This window comes from Chrysoperla carnea, chromosome X, assembly GCF_905475395.1.
Source record: "Chrysoperla carnea chromosome X, inChrCarn1.1, whole genome shotgun sequence".
NCBI classification, from domain to species: Eukaryota; Metazoa; Arthropoda; class Insecta; order Neuroptera; family Chrysopidae; genus Chrysoperla; species Chrysoperla carnea.
In genome coordinates, this window is record NC_058342.1 from 6,892,533 (window position 1) to 6,912,112 (window position 19,580).

Below are 19,580 nucleotides of genomic sequence, written 5' to 3' on the forward strand. Positions count from 1 at the left end.
CAATTTTTTTGACACCCCCACCACTACTCTATCAATTGTTCATGCGCACTACTCTATCAATTGTTGGTACACCTATCACAATACCGAACCACTTTGAGGATCATCACAACAGCAGGACACATTTCTGAAACAACAGCAAAAATTAGCTAAATATTAAAAACATAAAATATAAAATACTTACACTCAACAAATAATGCTATAGTGGCCCCATGGTTTTGTTTCACATGAATTGTGAGTAATGTATCGTTTTTGGTCAAATGGTGATAAGCCCACTTTCTGCTGTTTGATGGTATGAATTTTGTGGCGCTTCGATCGAATGCTTTGTTGATGATTATACGATTTCCGATTCTCTATCAAACATTTTTTATAATCATCAAAAGTAAGCTTTCGAATTGCTGACTTCTTAAGACCTTTTGATTTTTTCGTCTCTGTCTTGTTTTGCACCCGAACTGTATACATCTTACTTCGCAATCCAACAAATTCCAACATTACTTCACCGTTGTTTTCATCAGACATTAAACCTTTTACTTTCTTATTACGAAGCGGTATTTTATAGATGTTATCAGGTGCGAAGTCAGCAGTATCAAAGCGATCAATATCCTGCCTCATGACGTCATAGACGGAAATATTTGATATGTCATAAACTAAACTGTCGGTATCTGTGTATAAAAGCTTAACATTTTCACGACCGTATCGAGGGTACATGTAATTATAATGAAAATCATACACATACGTCTTCGATACATCCAAAATAGTGAAGAATACATAGATTGGTTTGTTTAAAAATATTTCAGTCTTTTTCAGCTCTACAATACTGACGTCATTATCGAGCACTGTCATACTATGAAAATTGGGCTTAGCAATCAATTTTTTTACTCCATGCTTTCCATCCCAATTTTTTCGTATGTAAACAACCCGGTGTTTTCTAATATTCTCCATGGTTTTACCGAATATTGCATTGATCATCAATTTGAACAATGATTTTTCAAAATCATTCGTTGCGTTCTTACGCATTTCGGTATTGAAATCAATGTATGATTTCAACCATGGAGATTGATCAAACTGTAACACACGATGGTATTTTGTTACTTTCACACCAAGTTGTATATATAATTTTAAAATTCTATAGTGCACGATATATCTGGTCTTGTTGTACAGAGTTGTAAGCAGGTATTTTTGTTTTGAGCCTGGTGGTTTTGCTATCTCCGGACATGGTGGTAGATCGCTAAAGTAATCATGCAGATTTTGGGGTATTTCCAGATCCACTTCTAAAATGAAACCGACTGGTGAATCGTCTGCAATTTCCATGACGTCTGGTGTGTCAACCCACTCGAAATTTCCAGTGGGTAAAGATGTAGACATTGCTGCTCCATATTCATTCACCACATCGTAATACATCAAATAATGTTGTGTTTCATTTGGATTATACCCCTCTGTCATGTACTTATTATTAGCTTTTGCATAGCGATTAGAGCAATGACTCACACCACCTCTGATTCCTCTCTCGATAAACAGAAACTTATCTACATCAGTGAACAATTCCAGTTTCTTATCGGTGTATTTCAACATGGCTTCCCATGTGTAGCCAGCTAGTGTATAAGAGTGAGCTGGATCAAGGCCATATTTATGCAAACAAGTTTTACGGAAATTTTCAAAAATGTCCGCAAGTAGAAACACATCAGTTTTCATATACAGGTCAGAGTATTCACCTAGTGTATGTAAACCAAATGTATTCCATACTTGTATAGCATGATTATAATCCTGATCCGTTATGTGCTCATCTGTTAATGCACTGTAGAACGCCTCTTTTGTGGGTAAGCTTACCTCATCAAGACGTTCCCAACTAGACATGTATTCATAAGGAAATACACCTTTTCTTGTTAACAATTGAAATTGTTCATCATCACTGACCTGCAAATAAAAAAAGATACGGCTCTGTATAAAGTATTTATTTATTTATATTTTTGATGACTTACCTCTCTATGTAAAATAGTTTTTTTATCATTATCTAAATAGGAAGCCAGATTATCTAATTTTTCAGAGAGAAACTTAAAGGAATCAATGAATCGTAATTGAATGTCCGAGACGTGTTTGGTAAAACTGATGTACTTTTCTTTGTTGATGGGCAACACATCAACATGATCATCGAATTCTGTCAGCAGAGGTTCTATTATAAAATGTGCATCATATCCGCTTAAATTATGCATCACAACAGGTATCACCCTTGAATTTTGATAATTTAAGTTACAAATTTGTTGTGCTGGACCTCTGTAATAACCTGTAAAATAAATATTTAAATTAGATAAAATTTTAACAATAATAAATATTAATACATACCTGTGATGTGTGAATGGTCACGCACGCGGATACTATTTGTTGGTGTAAAAGATTTTTTACAAATATGACACTTTTCTGCACACAGAAACTCCATTTCTTGTTCGATGGTGAGCGGTATCATTGGTTCAACGTGTTTAATTTTCTTTTCCAATGTATACGCAACCTGTTCCAGTTCTTTAACAAACCATTTTGCGCAATCAGTACCACGGTATGCCTTATAAAACGATTGGTTGGGATCATGGGTACAATGAACATAGTAACCTACACTGTAGGGTACATGTTTTTGAATATTTTGTGTATAAGACCCATGATCCATTTCCATGTCTTCATGATGTTGTGGTACCAATAACGCCTCAAAATCTGCATATACAATATATGGAATTGGTTCTTGATGAGAAAATTTCTGAAACTCAACGAACCGCTCGTCATCAGTTTCAGGCATTCGTACCCGCACCGCTTCTTTTTCACCACAATTTACTGAATGCTGTTGGAGTTTGACTTCTGTAGCAAAATAGTTGAGACATCGATCACATAAAAATATTTTATGCTCGTGTTTTGTCACACCCGATCGATTCAACTTTGCTAAATTTTTTATCCAGCAAAAGTGGTGACTGTTCCCATTCTCCACAGCCAATAGATGAATTTTCTTCCCCGCAGTGTTCGAGCTAACGCGTACAGGGAAAATTTCTAAATCGCGTAGAAACGTATCTTTGTAGCCGTACACGTTAATCGATAGCTGCGGGTTCATCTTTTCAAATTTATTAATTTGATCCAGAGACATGGGAAACTTTAATCCATCATATTTCAAATAATGACTATAGTGCGGGTACTTATTCAAGCGTTGAGGATCCTTTTCAACCGGGTAAAGTGCTGACATTATCGACCATAAAAAGCAGTGTTGGTCATCATTCCGGACATTAATCACAGCTTTTCTACATTTAATTGCAGATGGTAGTTCACAAAATGTTCCAGCTGTGATCGGAGAGTACTTATTCATGTGGACTCGAATATTTATGATCATGTCAAGAGCCCAACCGCTATCGCGTTCCTGGAATTCTTCCAATTTTTCAACAAATAGTTTTTGACATGATCAGTGTACCACTCCTGCATGTCCGTTGTCAGATACATTTCCTTGGCCGACGTTATAAATGTTTTCACATCCTCCTCTTTGGTGATGGGCTTAATAAAATTACCCGTGAACATAATATACGCCTGAAATAAAATTCAAGATCTCATTAGACTATTTAAATTATAAATCTTAAATTTTACTTACCTTGAGGGGATGCTTCACTAGCTCACGCCGAACGTGTCTTCTAAACATTGGAAATGCCCGGTTGAAAAATATATTTGGATCTTTATAATCCAAATTGGTAATCATACCAGTCTTCACCCTGCCCTGGTGGTGGGTTTCAATTGTCTCCCAGATTAGATGTCGATTTTGTTTTTTGGTGACACCACCACCTTGTTTAACTAAATCTAATCGCAGTCGGTGAAGTTGCCGCTGGTATGATTTACAAAGTCCAATATTAGCTTCAAGACGCAGAGGATTTTCTTTCTTTAACATTAACATCTTTTTCAATAAGCGGATGTTCTGCTTATTAAGTACCATCCATCGCTCAGCTTCCTCCACCGTCTTGATGAGCCTCAACGCTCTCTCCACTTTCTTCGTCATATCCGTGCTACCACCTTGAGGTACCACGTTTAGCGTATGCATAACATTTTGTTCGTAGGTGTCCATCTTTCAAAAAAATTATATTTAAGTTTCACAATAATATTTAAAAAATTTTTACACTTACCGTTATATTTTCAAACACTAAGCAAAATATACGTTACCGAACGTTCAACACTAAAGTTAACTTACAAATGAGTAATATTTGTTTTTTTTATAAAATATATAGACTAAGTTTAGAATAATAAATATATCAAAAACAAAATAATAATAATAATAATAATAATAATAATAATAATAATAATAATAATAATAATAATAACAATAATAATAATAATAATAATCGCTGAACACAATAAACATACATACATTTATACACACTACAAGAACAAAAATACCCTCACAAATATACACGCACACTCACACACATTCTCCGGTTCACATGACAGACCAGAACAAGGAAAAAACAGTTTACCGTCACTTGACTGTGTCCGTGCGGTAAACTAAATCGGGCTCAGCCCTGCTATGAAATAGATGAGATAATAATAATAAAAATAAAAATAATGTAAAAAATATATGCAGAAAAAACTAACTGAAGCAAAGGTGAATTTCAAAAGAGATACTTCAACAGATATGCACATCACTTTTTATAGCATTATCCCCCCCACTAAAAAAAGTTGTAATTTGATATTTTTATAATCGTAATTCAAACTAATTATTTTTTCTTGGAATTCAGACTTGTCCATACTTGCAAATTATTATCTAACACGTGTAAAATTATTTTAAGATCAAACAAGTTTAAACAAGTTTAAATGATGATATCATATTTTTCAAGGTCAAATCTATTTCAACATATTCTTGAAAATTGCTGACTGATGTACACGTGTAAAATTCTTTTAAGATCAAAGTCCATTCAAAAAAGTTTGAACATGTATTTTTATTATGTAAATTTCAAGTGTCATATTACATCGCTGATTCAATAAAAAAAAAAAATATTAACATCCGGCCACGTGTTTTGACACATGTAAAATTATTTTAAGTCGATTCAAACAAGTTTGAACTTGTAACAAGATGATATCATATTTTTCAAGGTCAAATCTATTTCAACATATTCTTGAAAATTGCTGACTAATGTACACGTGTAAAATTATTTTAAGATCAAAGTCCATTCAAACAAGTTTGAACATGTATTTTTATTATGTAAATTTCAAGTGTCATATTACATTGCTAATTCAATAAAAAAATATTAACATCCGGTCACGTGTAAAATTATTTCAAACAAGTTTGAACTTGTAACAGGATGATGATATCATATTTTTCAAGGTCAAATCTATTTCAACATATTCTTGAAAATTGCTGACTAATGTCAACGTCCCGCCCCCCGTTCACTCTCCGCCACTATTGGTCAAAGCCAATGACGTCATCAATGCTTAGGCAGCCATTATTCTCCTCCACCACACCTCCCGATTTACTATTGGTCAATGACGTCATCCAACATCCGAGGTTTCCAACATTCACCTAGGTTTGCCCTTTTTGGAAAAGTGTACCATTATTTTGGGTTGAAAGTGGGCTCGATTATCTCATCTAACGTCCAATTCCCGCCCCCTTTAACCCCCACTTCCAAGAAACACACTCCTGTCAACCACGCCCACCACTTTAAGCCCCACTTCCGCCAAGAAACACACTAACGCTCTGTCAGCCACGCCCCACCACACCTCCCAACACCATCTTGATTTACTATTGGTCAATGACGTCATCTATCCCCTCCAACTTCGCATTCAACCGAGGTTTCCAACATTCACCTAGGTTTGCCCTTTTTTGAAAAGTGTACCATCCATCTGCGCCAGGACCGCCATGACTATACTACTAATGTTTACCATTAGTTTTTCTTTTAGAAGTTTCATTACCATATCTTCCAAATCATAATAGTTTTTTTCGCTGTCAGGTAACCCGAAAATGATGAAGTTTCGTTTCTTCATTTCTTTTTCAATGTATTTTATTTTTTTATCTTGAATGTATACTTGTTCTTTATATTTTGTAACGTCTGCTTTCAAGAGTTAAAATTTTTCATTTAAGTTATCGTTAACGTTTTTTATATCGTTTTTCAAATCGCATAAAAATTCTCTTAGTTCAGCGTCCATTGTATTATTTACTCTAATAAGTATGATAATAAACGATACTTAATTTGTTCACCTTATTTATTACTTTCAAATATAATGTTTTTGTTTTATCAATAGTATTTAAACAAAACAAAATATAGTTTGGAATAGGTATGCTCAACCAATTTACAATATACACTCTGTTAAACTTATAAATTATGAAAGGTGTTTATCATACCTTCACTGAAATTTGTTTTGTTATGATTCAATTATTTAATCACAAAAATTAACATTTAATTATAATTTTGCTTAGTTATCCTCAAATATATTAATTATTCACTTAACTTTATATACAATTTAATAGATAATTAAATATACACCTGTACTAATATAATTTAAACTCTAAATATCACAAAAATTTTAAAAATTTATTTAAAACTTGAAGAGCACAAAAAAACACGTCTGACTATTGTCAAATCTCGACAGGAACTCCAAGGTGGTCTCCCGAAATTGGCATCCTAAGAAAAAATTTCCGATGCTTATTCGATTAGGTCAAAAGAACCAATCAATGGAACGCTTATAAGGCCAGCTTAAATACTTTCAAAAAAGCATTAAGGCTTGAAAAAAGGACCTCTTGGGCAGACTTTTGCGAGAAAATAGAGGCAACCTCGGAGGCGAGCCGACTAAGAAAAATTTTCTTTTCAAGTCCTGTGGCTCCAGGATATCTGGATGACCCTTTCACGGGCTAATGGGCGGAATCAAGCCTGAGCACTCTAGAGCTTCTAGTAAATCACCATTTCCTCGGCCAAGAGCAGCGGGAATGCGTCCAAGCGCTGATGGATAAAGAAAAGATTAAATGGGCTATCTCTGAGTTTGAGCCATACAAATCGCCAGGATTAGATGGCATCCTCCCAGCATTCCCAAAAAATTGAGACAGGTCAAGGTTTTTTTTTGTACCCAAAGGGAGGGCGTGCCTCCCAAAGTACCCCAAGGACTTTCGACCCATAAGTCTCTCATCATTTCTACTAAGACATTGGAGAGGCTCTTGGATGTTCACTTAAGCAAAAGCATGAGAACAGAAATTTTATCCTATTCACAACATGCATACTGTAGCTTTCCATTCACTTGTGGGTACATTAGAAAAATCATTGACTCATAAGGAATACACTTTGGTAACCTTTCTAGACATTGAAAGTGCCTGCAATAACATCAGGCCTGAAACTACAATCAGAGCACTGTATGATCTGAATATCGAAGAACCTACCACGGAGTCTATTATTCTTTTGCTTAGAAGCAGAGAGGTAACCTCTGAATTGGGCGACTCGGCCACACATCGATATGTAGAGAGAGGTACACCTCAAGGTGGTGTACTTTCACCCCTTCTATGGAGCATTGCGCTAAATGAACTTCTCCTTAAACTGGAAGGCTCAGGATGCAAGATAATTGCGTACGCAGACGATGCAGCGATAGCAACATCACTGAAAATTCCTGATACTTTATCAAACATGATACAATCTGCATGAAAAGTTCTAGCACACTGGTGCTCCAAGTCTAGCCTGGGGATGAACCCTGACAGAACAGAGTTGGTACTCTTTACAAGGAAATACAAGATTCCCTCCTTTTTCCTACCAAAGGTAAGGGGGGTAACCCTTAAATTATCGATAAAAACCAAACATCTAGGCATCATCCCAGACAAAAACCTACGGGGACCCAACGCCCTGGAAAGGTCCCGAAAGGCAACTGTGGCACCATACACCTGCAAAAACGCCATGAGGAAACGGAAAGCCATTGGGGCTTAAACCCGAAAATCGCTCACTGACTATACGTTGCGGTCATTAGACCAATACTATTCTATGGATGGCTAGTATGGTGGACAGCACAAGAAAAGGGAATCCACCGAAAGGTATTAGGTAAAGTCTAACGTTAAGCCTCCATGCTAATCTCGGGATGTCTACGGACAACTCTATCTAAAGCACTTAAGGTAATTCAGCACGTCCTGCTAACCGACCTCTTTGGAGACAAATGCGCAGCAGGTGCAGCTCTCAGGCTAAATCTGGTCTCATCCTACACTGAGACTCATTTTGGTAATGCACGAATGTTACGAAGATACTCACTTCCAAGATCCGTTGACAACGTTTTACCTTCTCCTTACTTCGGGAACAGGTTCTCAGTAAAGATCCCCTCCAGACAGGATTGGGATGAGAACCTGGTTAAACCAAAGAGCGTCGTTTTTTACACCGACGGATCTAAGTTAGAGCAGAGGGTGGGTTGTGGGATCTTCTCTGAATATCTCGATCTGCGTTTAGCATTTCGACTGCCGGATCACTGTAGCGTGTATCAAGCGGAGGTGATGGCTATTCATGAAGTATGTGAATGCAAGACTGAATACCCTTCGGTGCAGGGACATTATAATCTTCACCGACAGCCAAGCAACTCTTAAATCCTTCAGCTCAGTCTATCTAAGGTCAAAGGTAGCACAGGACAGCCTAACGCACTTAAATGAGCTGGCGGAACAAACGAATGTAAACCTGGTATGGATACCAGGACACAGGGATATTCCAGGAAATTGCGAAGCCCACGAGCTTGCCAGAAATGGCACGGTGCTACCGGACACAAGCATCAATAAATATCCGGGTGTTCTATTTGCGAACTGCAAGTTGCTCCTCAAAGAGGATATCGTAAAAAGGGTCAATCTTAGATGGAGGGAGGAACGTACTTGTGGTACTACAAGACAGATATGGTCTGACTAGAATTGCAGGCGTTCCGAATACCTTATATTACTTCAAGGGCCTCTGTTCACAAAGTTGTTGCGGCTAATACAGGACACTGGTTGGGCGGCAGGTATGCTGAACACCTGGGCCTGGCAGTTTATTACGACAACTGCAGGAGCTGTCACTGTGGTGAGGAAGAGGAGACAATGTCATATCTTCTCTGTCACTGCCCAGCCCTTGTCATGAGAAGATGGACTGACTTGAGCCAGCCTCCCTTTGACGATCTCTCTGACCTGGAGTCTGTCGACGTCAAAGCTCCCCTGCTGTTCTTATCTTAAACAGCTCCAAATGATTCATGGAGTAGTGGTCGTGGATGGGCCAACCCTTTTTCGGTATCACAACGGACCCTATAGTGTGCCCCATCCCTGGACAGCCTCTCTAACCTAATCTTACCTAACCAGTGCTTAAATTATTTTTTATAAATTAGAAGACCAAAACAATTTTGTTAGAAATAATAAACTTAACCATTACTCGCTCATTTGCTCACTCGCTCGCTCAGCACAGTGTGCACAGTTTGCTCAGTGTATTTGTGTGCACTGTTTTGTAAACTTTAGAAAGCACCCTTATACAATAAGTGTGTATGAACGATAACCTAAGATGGAGGATATAGAGTGTTGTTAGTTTCGTAGTCATGAGATGGCATATTATTTTCTTATACAATTATTATTAATTAATCAAATGTTCTGTTCAACTTGAGAATACAAAGTTATGTTATAATTTATGTAATTACATGTGTTCATTAAATAAAATATTAAATAAAGTACTTGCGTCTTTATTTCACTAAAATTCAAATTAAAATATTGTATTTAAAAATTTATAAATTAGAAGACCAACACAATAAAAAAACCATAATAATGTTCGTTTAAAAAACAACACGTTTTCGAAAATTAGAAAATTTTCGGAAGTATTTTCCAGAATTTTTCAAAAATTTAACTCCCTATCTAATAAAGTTTTGAAAAAACATCAAAGTCTTAATTTGCGCCCACAGTTATTACCCCTTGTTTGCAAAAAATGTTTCGGACAAAAGTTTTAACTTTTTCCATAAGAAACATTCTCTACAGTACAACTTTTATGTATCTCTAAAAGTTAACAAAATGGGTCTGAACACAGTAATTTTATTTTATAAATATTATCAAAGATAATAAATAAGATCTCTCTATAAGAGAGGATATTTCGAAATAAATTTAGATTTTTGCCGCAATTTCCTAGATCACTTTTTGCATTAAAATAAATACGTATTAGGACTACTAAGTTGTCATAATAAGTATGAATTAGCTAACCGTTAGTACTCTTAATGTGTATGTTACTCGTTGCGAATTAGGTAACGGGCTGCAACAATGCGATTAGCTCATTCATACTGATGATGACTACTTAGTAATCGAAATACGTATTTATATAATACAAAAATTGAGCCTAAATGGCCGAGCGGTCTGAGGCGTTAGTCTTTGACCGTTTGACTAGGTAGACTTAAGTTGCGGGTTCGAATCCAGGCAGCGGCAATGTGAACAATTATAATTAATGGAGGCTGCGGAATTGATCACATTGTCGCCGCTTGGATAAGAACGAAGTAGCCGATTCCATCCACATCATAAATGTAATTAATTGTAAATATGAATGTAATTTAATAAAAACGGAGGTTTAACCGCATTATTATTATTATTATTCATACAAAAATTGATATATGAAATTGCGGCAAAAATAGAAATTTATTACAGTAATTTTATGTAAGCACCTCTCTTTTTTTTTAATGCAACTAAATCGTTAAGAAATATTGGTTTAATTAAAGTATTTTTAATTTAATTTATTTCAGAATTTTATGTGCTGTTGAATTATTTACCAAAATCTGCATTCAAGTTGCCAAAAATGCGAAACTTAGACTAGGCCTGGGGTTCAAAAAATGGATAAAGGGAGGAGACAACTTACAAGCATTGTTGTTTTTGGATATTAGTTACAGCAAATTACAATCAATTCCCTTCAAAGTATTTGAAAATAACACACAATCGTGGAATTTAATAATTCGAGCAAATGAAATATCTGAATTACTAATAGACATTTTTTTGGATTACAAAATTTACTTAAGTTTCAAATAATTACTAACTTAGATTTAAATAATTTAACAAATCTTTTTTAAGTCCACTAACAAAATTAAATTAAAAAATTAAATAAAGTATTGGATTTAAGTTCAAATCAATTACAAAATATTGCGTCAGAATTATTCGAAAAAAATATAGTTTTAGAAAAAATATATTTAACATCAAATTAAATTTAGTTTTGTTTGTATTCAGTTATTAGTTACCAAGCCTGAATTAAGATCATGTCGTTTTGTTAATCGAAATCTGAAAAATCATAATTTTGGGGACTTAAAACTTTTAAAATATTTAAATGTTAACTTTAATAATATTACTAATTTAGAACCGGGTGTGTTTGATGAAAATACGAAATTTGAGGAATGAAATTTAAGTGTATTTAAGATCATTGCCACCAACAGTAATTAATTCATTACGTAACTTGGAAAAATTAGTACCAAATGCTAATAAAATTACTTAATTACCAGATATTTTAAATTTTATTTGAAATTAAAATATTTAGACTTGTCGGGCAATCAATTAAATTAAATTTACGAATATTTAGATACTTAACAACTTTAGAATACTTAAATTTATCTTACAATTAATAAAAATCAATCCCAGTTGATGTGTTCAAATATTTAGTTCAATTAAAATAATTAATTTAAAAGACAATAATTTAAACCATATTGAACCTGGTATATTTCATAATTTAATTCACTTGAAAGAACTACACTTAAACCATAATGAACATTTAAAAGGATTGGATTCAAAAATATTCTTTAAAATTACCCAATTAAACGTTTTAAAATTAGGATATTTATTTTTGTCTGAGATACCATTTGGAATATTTAGTTGTTTTCATGAAAGAAAGCAAGTCAAGTCGCTCTCCAATTGAAGAAATTAGTATAAATTAGATTATTTATCATCCAATATACCCGTTGCATTATCTAGTTTTATAAAATTAGATGTCGGTTTTAATGAAATCGTTACAATTGATTTCTTTCAACCGATGAGTGAAACCTTAATTATTTTAAATTTATTTGGTAAACGTATAATTTCTTCACCAAATGGTATATTTACTAATTTAAGAAATGTTATTGAATTAAATTTGAGAGATAATGCTTTAACAAATTTAGATTCTAAATTATTTAAAAGAATGGTGGCATTAAAACCTTTGGATTTACGTTCGAATAGAATCACATTCATTCCACTGAATTTATTGAATTTACCGCAACTGTGTGTAGTGAATCTTAGTAATAACAAATTTACTTATTTATTATCGAATATATTTGGAGAAGAAGAAGAAATTCGAAGAAGTGCTGTAGAAAAAATTCGTATTCAGTGGAATCTATCAACATTCTTGGATAGTGATTTCTCTAAACGTTTTAAATTAAAAAATGTAAATTTTCGTGCGAATCCATGGCATTGTGCATGTTTAAATGAAATTATGAATGAAATTTATCGATTGAAAATTGCTTTTTAAAACGAGTATGTTGGATGTGTCCCGTTTCTCCATAACACGTGTGTATGTCTTTAATATCATAGCATTACAATCGATTGCGTGAATGTTTGACCTATTAAATCAAAACTGAAGAAAATTAAAGTTTATTTTTTTTGCTGAATTATCCGTTGCACAAAAATGGCAACAAGAATTTAATAAGGCAAATAATGGATTATATTATATTTTTATCAATAAATTTAATTTTCCCTGCCTATTATCGCCGAGAAGGTTTTTATTTCTTGTGATTAATATTTACAGGCAGGACGAAAGTAAGTAATTTTCTCTGAAATTGACAATTAATAATTTTTATTTATTTTAATTTAGACACAAACTGCAAAAATACTGATTAAGGTATTTTGGTATTTTGCAAGAACCATTATCAGTAGAAAAAAAATTGGCCAAAGCAATAAAGTATGTGTTATTAAACAACGCTACAACTTAAGGTATTTTTAGCATGATAATTGCAGTTTCTATGCTCAACTTATGGTATGTACTTCAAGTGAATTAAGGAAAATAAGTTAAAATTAAACACATAATGATATATTTCAATTTAATACGAAATTTAAGACTCATCATAGGAGTCTCCTATTGTCTACTATCTGATAGTAACATCTCAACATCAGATATTCAATATTAAAAAGCCTGCTTTACAGAGTAAATTATTAAAACAAAATTAACATAAAACATTCCTTGTGTGTGTTAGGAAATAAACTAAAAGCGTACAGTACACTTAATTAGCCGGAAAATGTGATAACTCCGATTTCAAAAACTCTTGTTTGTACGTGTTACTTGCATTTTCAAGAGCATTCATCAACACCAATCTCTGCATTAATATGGAAAATTAGGATAGTTTTCCCACCCCCAAAGTACTTCAAAAGTAACGGTGATAAAAACTTAAAAAAAATTCTAAAGTTCACCTCGATAATGGTCTAAGCAATAAAAATCCTTTCTACAACAGAAAGGTATATAAAGTTAGCTAACAGATCAACAAAAATTATTTTGAATAAATAATAAAAGAAACTATAAAAGAAGAAACTGACAAACTGATTCACTGACTGATCGATCAATGCAAAGCTGAAACCGTTGGGTGTAAAAGCATAAAATTTTTGCACAAATAATCTTTCGGTGACTTAAGCCACGCAAACATAATAATTATGCAAAAAAAGCATTTTTAAAAGGTAAGTATGCACTAAAAAGGGATTCTTAAAAATTTCACCCCAAAGGGTGAAAAATGTGGGTTTAAAATTGATATGAAGCTCATTATTTTTTGTAGTAGCGTTTTCCAACGGCGCTGTCCCGGGAACATGCCTTGTTATGCAATCGCTGGCTACTCGGCATGCCCAGGCCAGGTCAGCACTCTTACAAGCACTGACCAAGCATAAACATGACTCTAAACAAAATTTTAAAATCCAGGTGAAGGGTAGATACCGACATCGAAGAGTGAAGCTTAACGTGAGGTACCCGCTATTTTAGCCTTACCCTAACGCCCCTCATGGAGACGGGACTGAGATACGCTCAATCAGCGCGCCGAGAACAAATTGCCCACGACTACCAGTTCTTCCTTTCGGTGAAAGCCTAGGCAAGCCCCTTGGTGAAGAGCGCGTCCTACCTAAAACACTTGGGACTCTGCAGGTCGCCACCCGAGCAGAGGCCAAAGCCAGCCGCTGCTCACCCGCCGATACAAGGTTGGCAGGAGTGCTTCCTCAACTGAAGGTCTCAGCAGGCTACCCCCTCTTGCTTGCGATTTTAGCTCCAACACACTTCCCCCACGAGTCCGTCCTCAATTCACTTGCACACACACAGGCAAGGAAACATCCTGTGTATGGGGCTTGGACGCAAGTGACCCATGGTACCCAATTAACCGCCTGGGTTCGGCGTTGTCTCTGAAACATGCCTTGTTATGTCATTAATGACTACTTAGCATGTACAGGCCAGGCCAGAATTCTTACAAACACTGGCCACGCATACACATGACATTTTAAACAAAATTTAAAATCCAGGTGAAGCCGAATCCCACCCACATTAGGACCAGGTGAGGCCTGACCCGCAACGACTCTATCCCGCCCCAGATAGAATATAAGAAAGCCCCTGGTGAAGAAGAAATAGGAAACAAAATAAATAAATGATATCCGACAATGTAATCATTGTCGATCCAACGCCACAACATAAACAACTGGCAGCAGGAATCCCCTACCAGTCTAAAACTGCTCTAAAACTCCTAAGAATAAAATATGGGGTGAGGTCGTCGAGCGCCATCACCCATAACTACTAAGTATCACACCTTCTGTCAAGAGGTACGACAAAACACAGGATACAAGACAAGCAAACATAACAGCCACTTGGACTGCGATTTTATCCCCTCACCCTGTCAGGCAGGGACAGTCAGAAATGCACCATCCAATTTCCAATAGCTACCTTTTCGCCTTGTGCTTCAGTCAGCCATCGAGAGCGTAGAGCAAAAGCCCTATGCACGAACTCCCTGAAACACTTGCGGCTACTTGTGGTAGCCAGGACCCCCCTGAGACATCATGACCCCCCTTCCCACCAAATGGACATACCATCCAGGTTGCGAAACCGATCATATGCTCCGCAGTCACACAGAAAGTGCACTGCATCCTCGCATTCAGCAAACAGAAGGAACCTGGATCGTTCGCCAATCCCCTAGCAAAAAGGTGGCCGCAGAGCCGTCCGTGTCCCGTTAGGAGGAATTCCTCCTGAAGGGAAAACGTCCAGTTGCGCCATCGCTCCATGTCCCTAACATCCGGGATAAACTGGAACGTCGCACGACCATTCCCAGTTTGGTACCACCTCGCCTGCCACCGTACAACAGCCCTTTCGTTTATGAGGGTTTGAAGCTCCGCCATTCCCAGCTCCACAACCTCATCATTACTCAACAAGTCGAGCTGCCCGAACTGGTACCCCCTCGATACCTGTCCAACCCCGGCGATACGTTTGGTCACCCCTCCCACAATCACCCGCATGCTGCGACGCTCCTGGTCCAACTTTCCCCTCATTAGCATGCAGACTGTCTTACTGTCCGACACTTCCGCTCCGACCCGACGTCCCCAGTTATATACTGGCTCCATAATTTAAAAAGTAGAGAAACTTGTAAGAATGCATTTGTTAAACATAAAATATTAACTTTTCCCTGTTTGTATGTGCTTGAAAGTATTAAATTTTTACTGCGTAATCCCGAATATTTTGAACAAAATAAATATAAGAGTACTGGCTATATGATAAAGTGTAGAAATGCCTACACTTTGCCCAAAATCAAACTGAATAATTTTAAAAATGGAAGTAGATACAAAACAATTCAATTATATAATAAATTTTCAAATAATGAACATATAAAAAATGACATACAAAAACATGGTAAAAAATTTTCTACAGCACTCAAACACTATTTAATTCAGAATGCATTCTATTCAATAGATGAAATGATTTAAATTTTCTATATGCGGATGTTTTATTTATTTTCTTATTTTTATTTATTTATTTTTTTTTTTAACTCTGCTTTTTTTTTATTGAATCGATCGTACCTAGCTCTCACTAAATCTGTACGTAATTTTAATGACTATTTTCCTAATTGTTTTTGGAACTTGACCAATGGTTTTTTTTTAAATTTTTATTTTGACACATCTTGAACAGGCATTTTGTTGTGTTCAAGACACGAATTTTAACATTTTAACAATTGACGCATCTTTGACAGGCCTTCTACACCTGTTAGAGATAAGTATTTTAACTTTTTAATTCTTGACACGTCTTTGACAGACCTTTTACATCTGTTAGAGATAAGTATTTTAATATTTTAATATTTGACACGTCTTTGACAGACCTTTTACATCTGTTGGAGATAAGTATTTTAAAACTTTTTAATATTTGACACGTCTTTAACAGGCCTTTTACACCTGTTAGAGATAAGAATTTATTTATTTATTTACCTATTTTATTTTTTATTGTTTTTAACGTTTAACTTAATAAAATTTTACTATTTGACTATCGTTATGATTTTATCTATTTTATTTATATTTATTTATTTTTATTATTTATTTATTTATATATTTATTAAATTTTTGAATATAAACAGGTGCCTCTTGTGCCAATGCTCCAAGGAGTTTTATTGTACCATATTCACAGACAGTCGTTTTTTTTTTTTTTTTTTTTTTTCTTTCGTCCTTATGTTGAGGTTAAAGCTTGCGACATATTAAATTGTTTTATTTTACTATTTTTGAAAATCTTAAAATCTACTTTTTCTGTTTTATAATTATATTTTATTTTATTTTATTTTTGTAACTGAAATATGTATACTTTTAATTGACATGTTCTAAACAAATGTATCGATTTGTAAAAAAAAGAATCAATAAATATTATTATTATTATTATTATTATTATTATAACTTCGCCAACTGTAGTTTCCAGCGCAAGCCGGGAACTACCCTTCACAATGATCAAGAGACCGTCCGTATACGAAACTACTCTGACACCATTGTTCTGCAATGTGGTGAGAACTTCATCCATCACCAAGTTCCAAAATATCGGGTCAGCAATTGAGCCCTGTGGGCATCCCCTAGTGAGCTTCACCCATATCTCCTCGTTCATATTAGTTGCGCACGCGTAACGGTCTTTAAAATAGTCCCGCCACATTCGGAGATCTGCTTCTCCAACGCCAACTTCCACTAATCTCCACATTACCGCTTCTCAGTAGAGGCACTGAAAGCATTTCTGAAGTCGACAAAGAACCCCACCAAATACTTTCGCCGCCCATCCGGAACAATCTCACTTACCCGTTCTAAGGCATCTTCTGTGGATCTCCCAGCACGAAACCCGAATTGTGAGTCGCTCCACCTCTCCCTGACGGCAGCCTCGAGTCTGCCAACCATCAGTCTTTCCAATACCTTTCCAACAGCACTTACCAGACTAATTGTACTATACAAACCGGGTTTGCTGAGTGGCTTATCCGGCCCTTTGGGTAATGCTACTACCTTGGCCATTTTCTACACCAGCGGAAAGGTACCCTCACGTATGCATTCGTCGAAAAGCGCCTTGAGGAATAGGGGGGCCGACTCCCACAAACACCTGATCATTTCGGAGGTGACAAGGTCTAGTCCGGGGGATTTACCCCTCCCTGTCTTCAAAACTGACAGCTCCAGCTCCTCCACGTCGTATACTGCTTTTAGGTCCTGACTTGGGTTCGGACCGCGAATCAGTGGGGCCACCCCCGTCGACGGCTTGTTACAAATAACTGCTTCCGGAAAGAAGGCCTACAGAAGAGCTTCAATGCTCTCCCTCCACGTGGACGTCCAAGTATCGCCCACCTGTAGGGATCCCACCTCCTTCAATCGTTTTCCTCTGCACGCCTCATAAACCGCACCCCATGGGTCATCCGAGTTCGTACCCACGAACGCTTGCCAGCCCTTCTGCTTAGCCTCAGCTAACGCCCTGAAGTACTCTCGCCTAAGGCTTGAGTACTCCCTGCCTAGCAAGAGAGATCGTTCACCACCTCTCGTTCTTTCTAGCTGGAACTACATCTATCGTCTTCTACATCTATTCATCCCGTGTCTGAGCTGCCAAAGCTCCTGAGTCCACCAGGGAGCCTTCATCCTGCGCCATATAGGTCGGCACCTCAGAAACGCAACATTTGCCTCCTCCAACCACCCAGAAAGCTTACGGAGCCTGCCGGCAGCCTGTGAACCTCTCAAGACCAAAGTTATTCACCAATTCAGCCAGGAAATGTCCGTAGAACCCAAACCCTGCACACCCTAAGGCTGTCTAGCTACCCTGGGGGCCACACATCAGTGTCAATGGTGATCAAGATAAGGTTATGATCACTGAACGCTACTTCATCATGTAGCTCCCAAAAGAACTGACATTGCTGCCAACAATCGCCAATACATCTACTCGCCAAGTATCTCGCCTCGGATGGCTGACCTCCGCCTTCACTGGTCGAGAACTTTACTGAACCACAAACCGAATGTAGCATTCGCGTTCATTCCCAGTATGAGCTGCCCTTGGCAACCCAGAACCATCTGGTCTAGGACATCTATATCCGTAGGCACTACAAATGTACTGCCCCGTCCGACCGCTAGCCCATGCACAGGCGCAGCATTCGGTAGAAAATCGCTCCACCAGCATACAATCTAGGGCCCGGCCGCGCACGAATATAACAGCCTTCTGACGAGCCATACCTAAGACCCTCATCCATGCTGCCAAACCCCTCACAGGTCCATGCAGAACATAGGGCTCTTGGAGGATCGCGATGCTGACTTGGTTCTGGACAAGCCAGGCTCCCAAGTCGCACATAACTCCGTTAGCTCGCTGACAATTTAGCTGTGCTATTCTAAGAGCCACCTCAAGGGATTAGGCGGCCCCGTAAGATCTCCACCCTTTTTTGATTTTCGGGGCAGCCAGAACTAACTGCCCTATGATTTCCAGGGCGCGAACGCCCAATACACCATGGAGGGGATTTACAATCTTCCTCCTTGTGCCCTGTATCGCCGCATTTCTAGCATCTCCTGACGCTTTTCTTGCATTCCCTCATAATGTGTCCAAATCCTAGACACACATAGCACCGAGCTACTCTATCAAAGGGAATTACTGACATGTGCTCCGAAGCCGACATATATTCTCCCTTCTTTTAGGATTTTTTCCGCCAGGCTCCTGGTAGTTCACATAGGACTTTTTGGGTATCACTCTTACCCATCCTATTAACCACCTTGAACTGCTTCTTAACTTCTTCCGTAGTCACATTATTGAGGCTATTCTTAGCCACCGCAGAGACCAGCTTATCATCGCAACACGATTTCGGCCCATCGTGTATTAGAATTTGAGGCATTAGACCCTTCGGGTCCTCCACCTGCAGCCCACATTCACGGAAAGCGCTACACTTTTTCAGCTTTCGTGCCTCTTCCGCTGTCCGGGTCTCGATTGCGATCCCGCATTCTCCTCACAGCCCTTACTCGGACTTCCTCGGGCGGGCTGACACACTCCAGCATTTTTCCCTTCACTTGATCACCAGTGAGGGGTTTCGCAGCACTTCTTACAACTACTGCATAGGAGCCTGCAGAATTGTATTATGTTAGTAACGTCTTCAATCTCATAGGACGATTGTTAGTGTAGTAGTTTTTTGCGGCTTTC

General features: G+C 37.2%; 1 protein-coding gene across 1 annotated transcript; it reads right to left on the bottom strand.

Annotated features, from left to right (window-relative positions):
- Window positions 1-1,040: 1,040 nt before the first annotated feature.
- LOC123302836 lies at window positions 1,041-3,085 on the bottom strand. The gene is made up of 4 exons (XM_044885926.1): window positions 2,338-3,085; window positions 1,977-2,278; window positions 1,157-1,911; window positions 1,041-1,062 (listed from the first exon to the last, which is right to left on the bottom strand). The coding sequence occupies exons 1-4, from the start codon at window positions 3,083-3,085 to the stop codon at window positions 1,041-1,043; spliced, it is 1,827 nt and encodes a 608-aa protein (XP_044741861.1).
- Window positions 3,086-19,580: the final 16,495 nt, after the last annotated feature.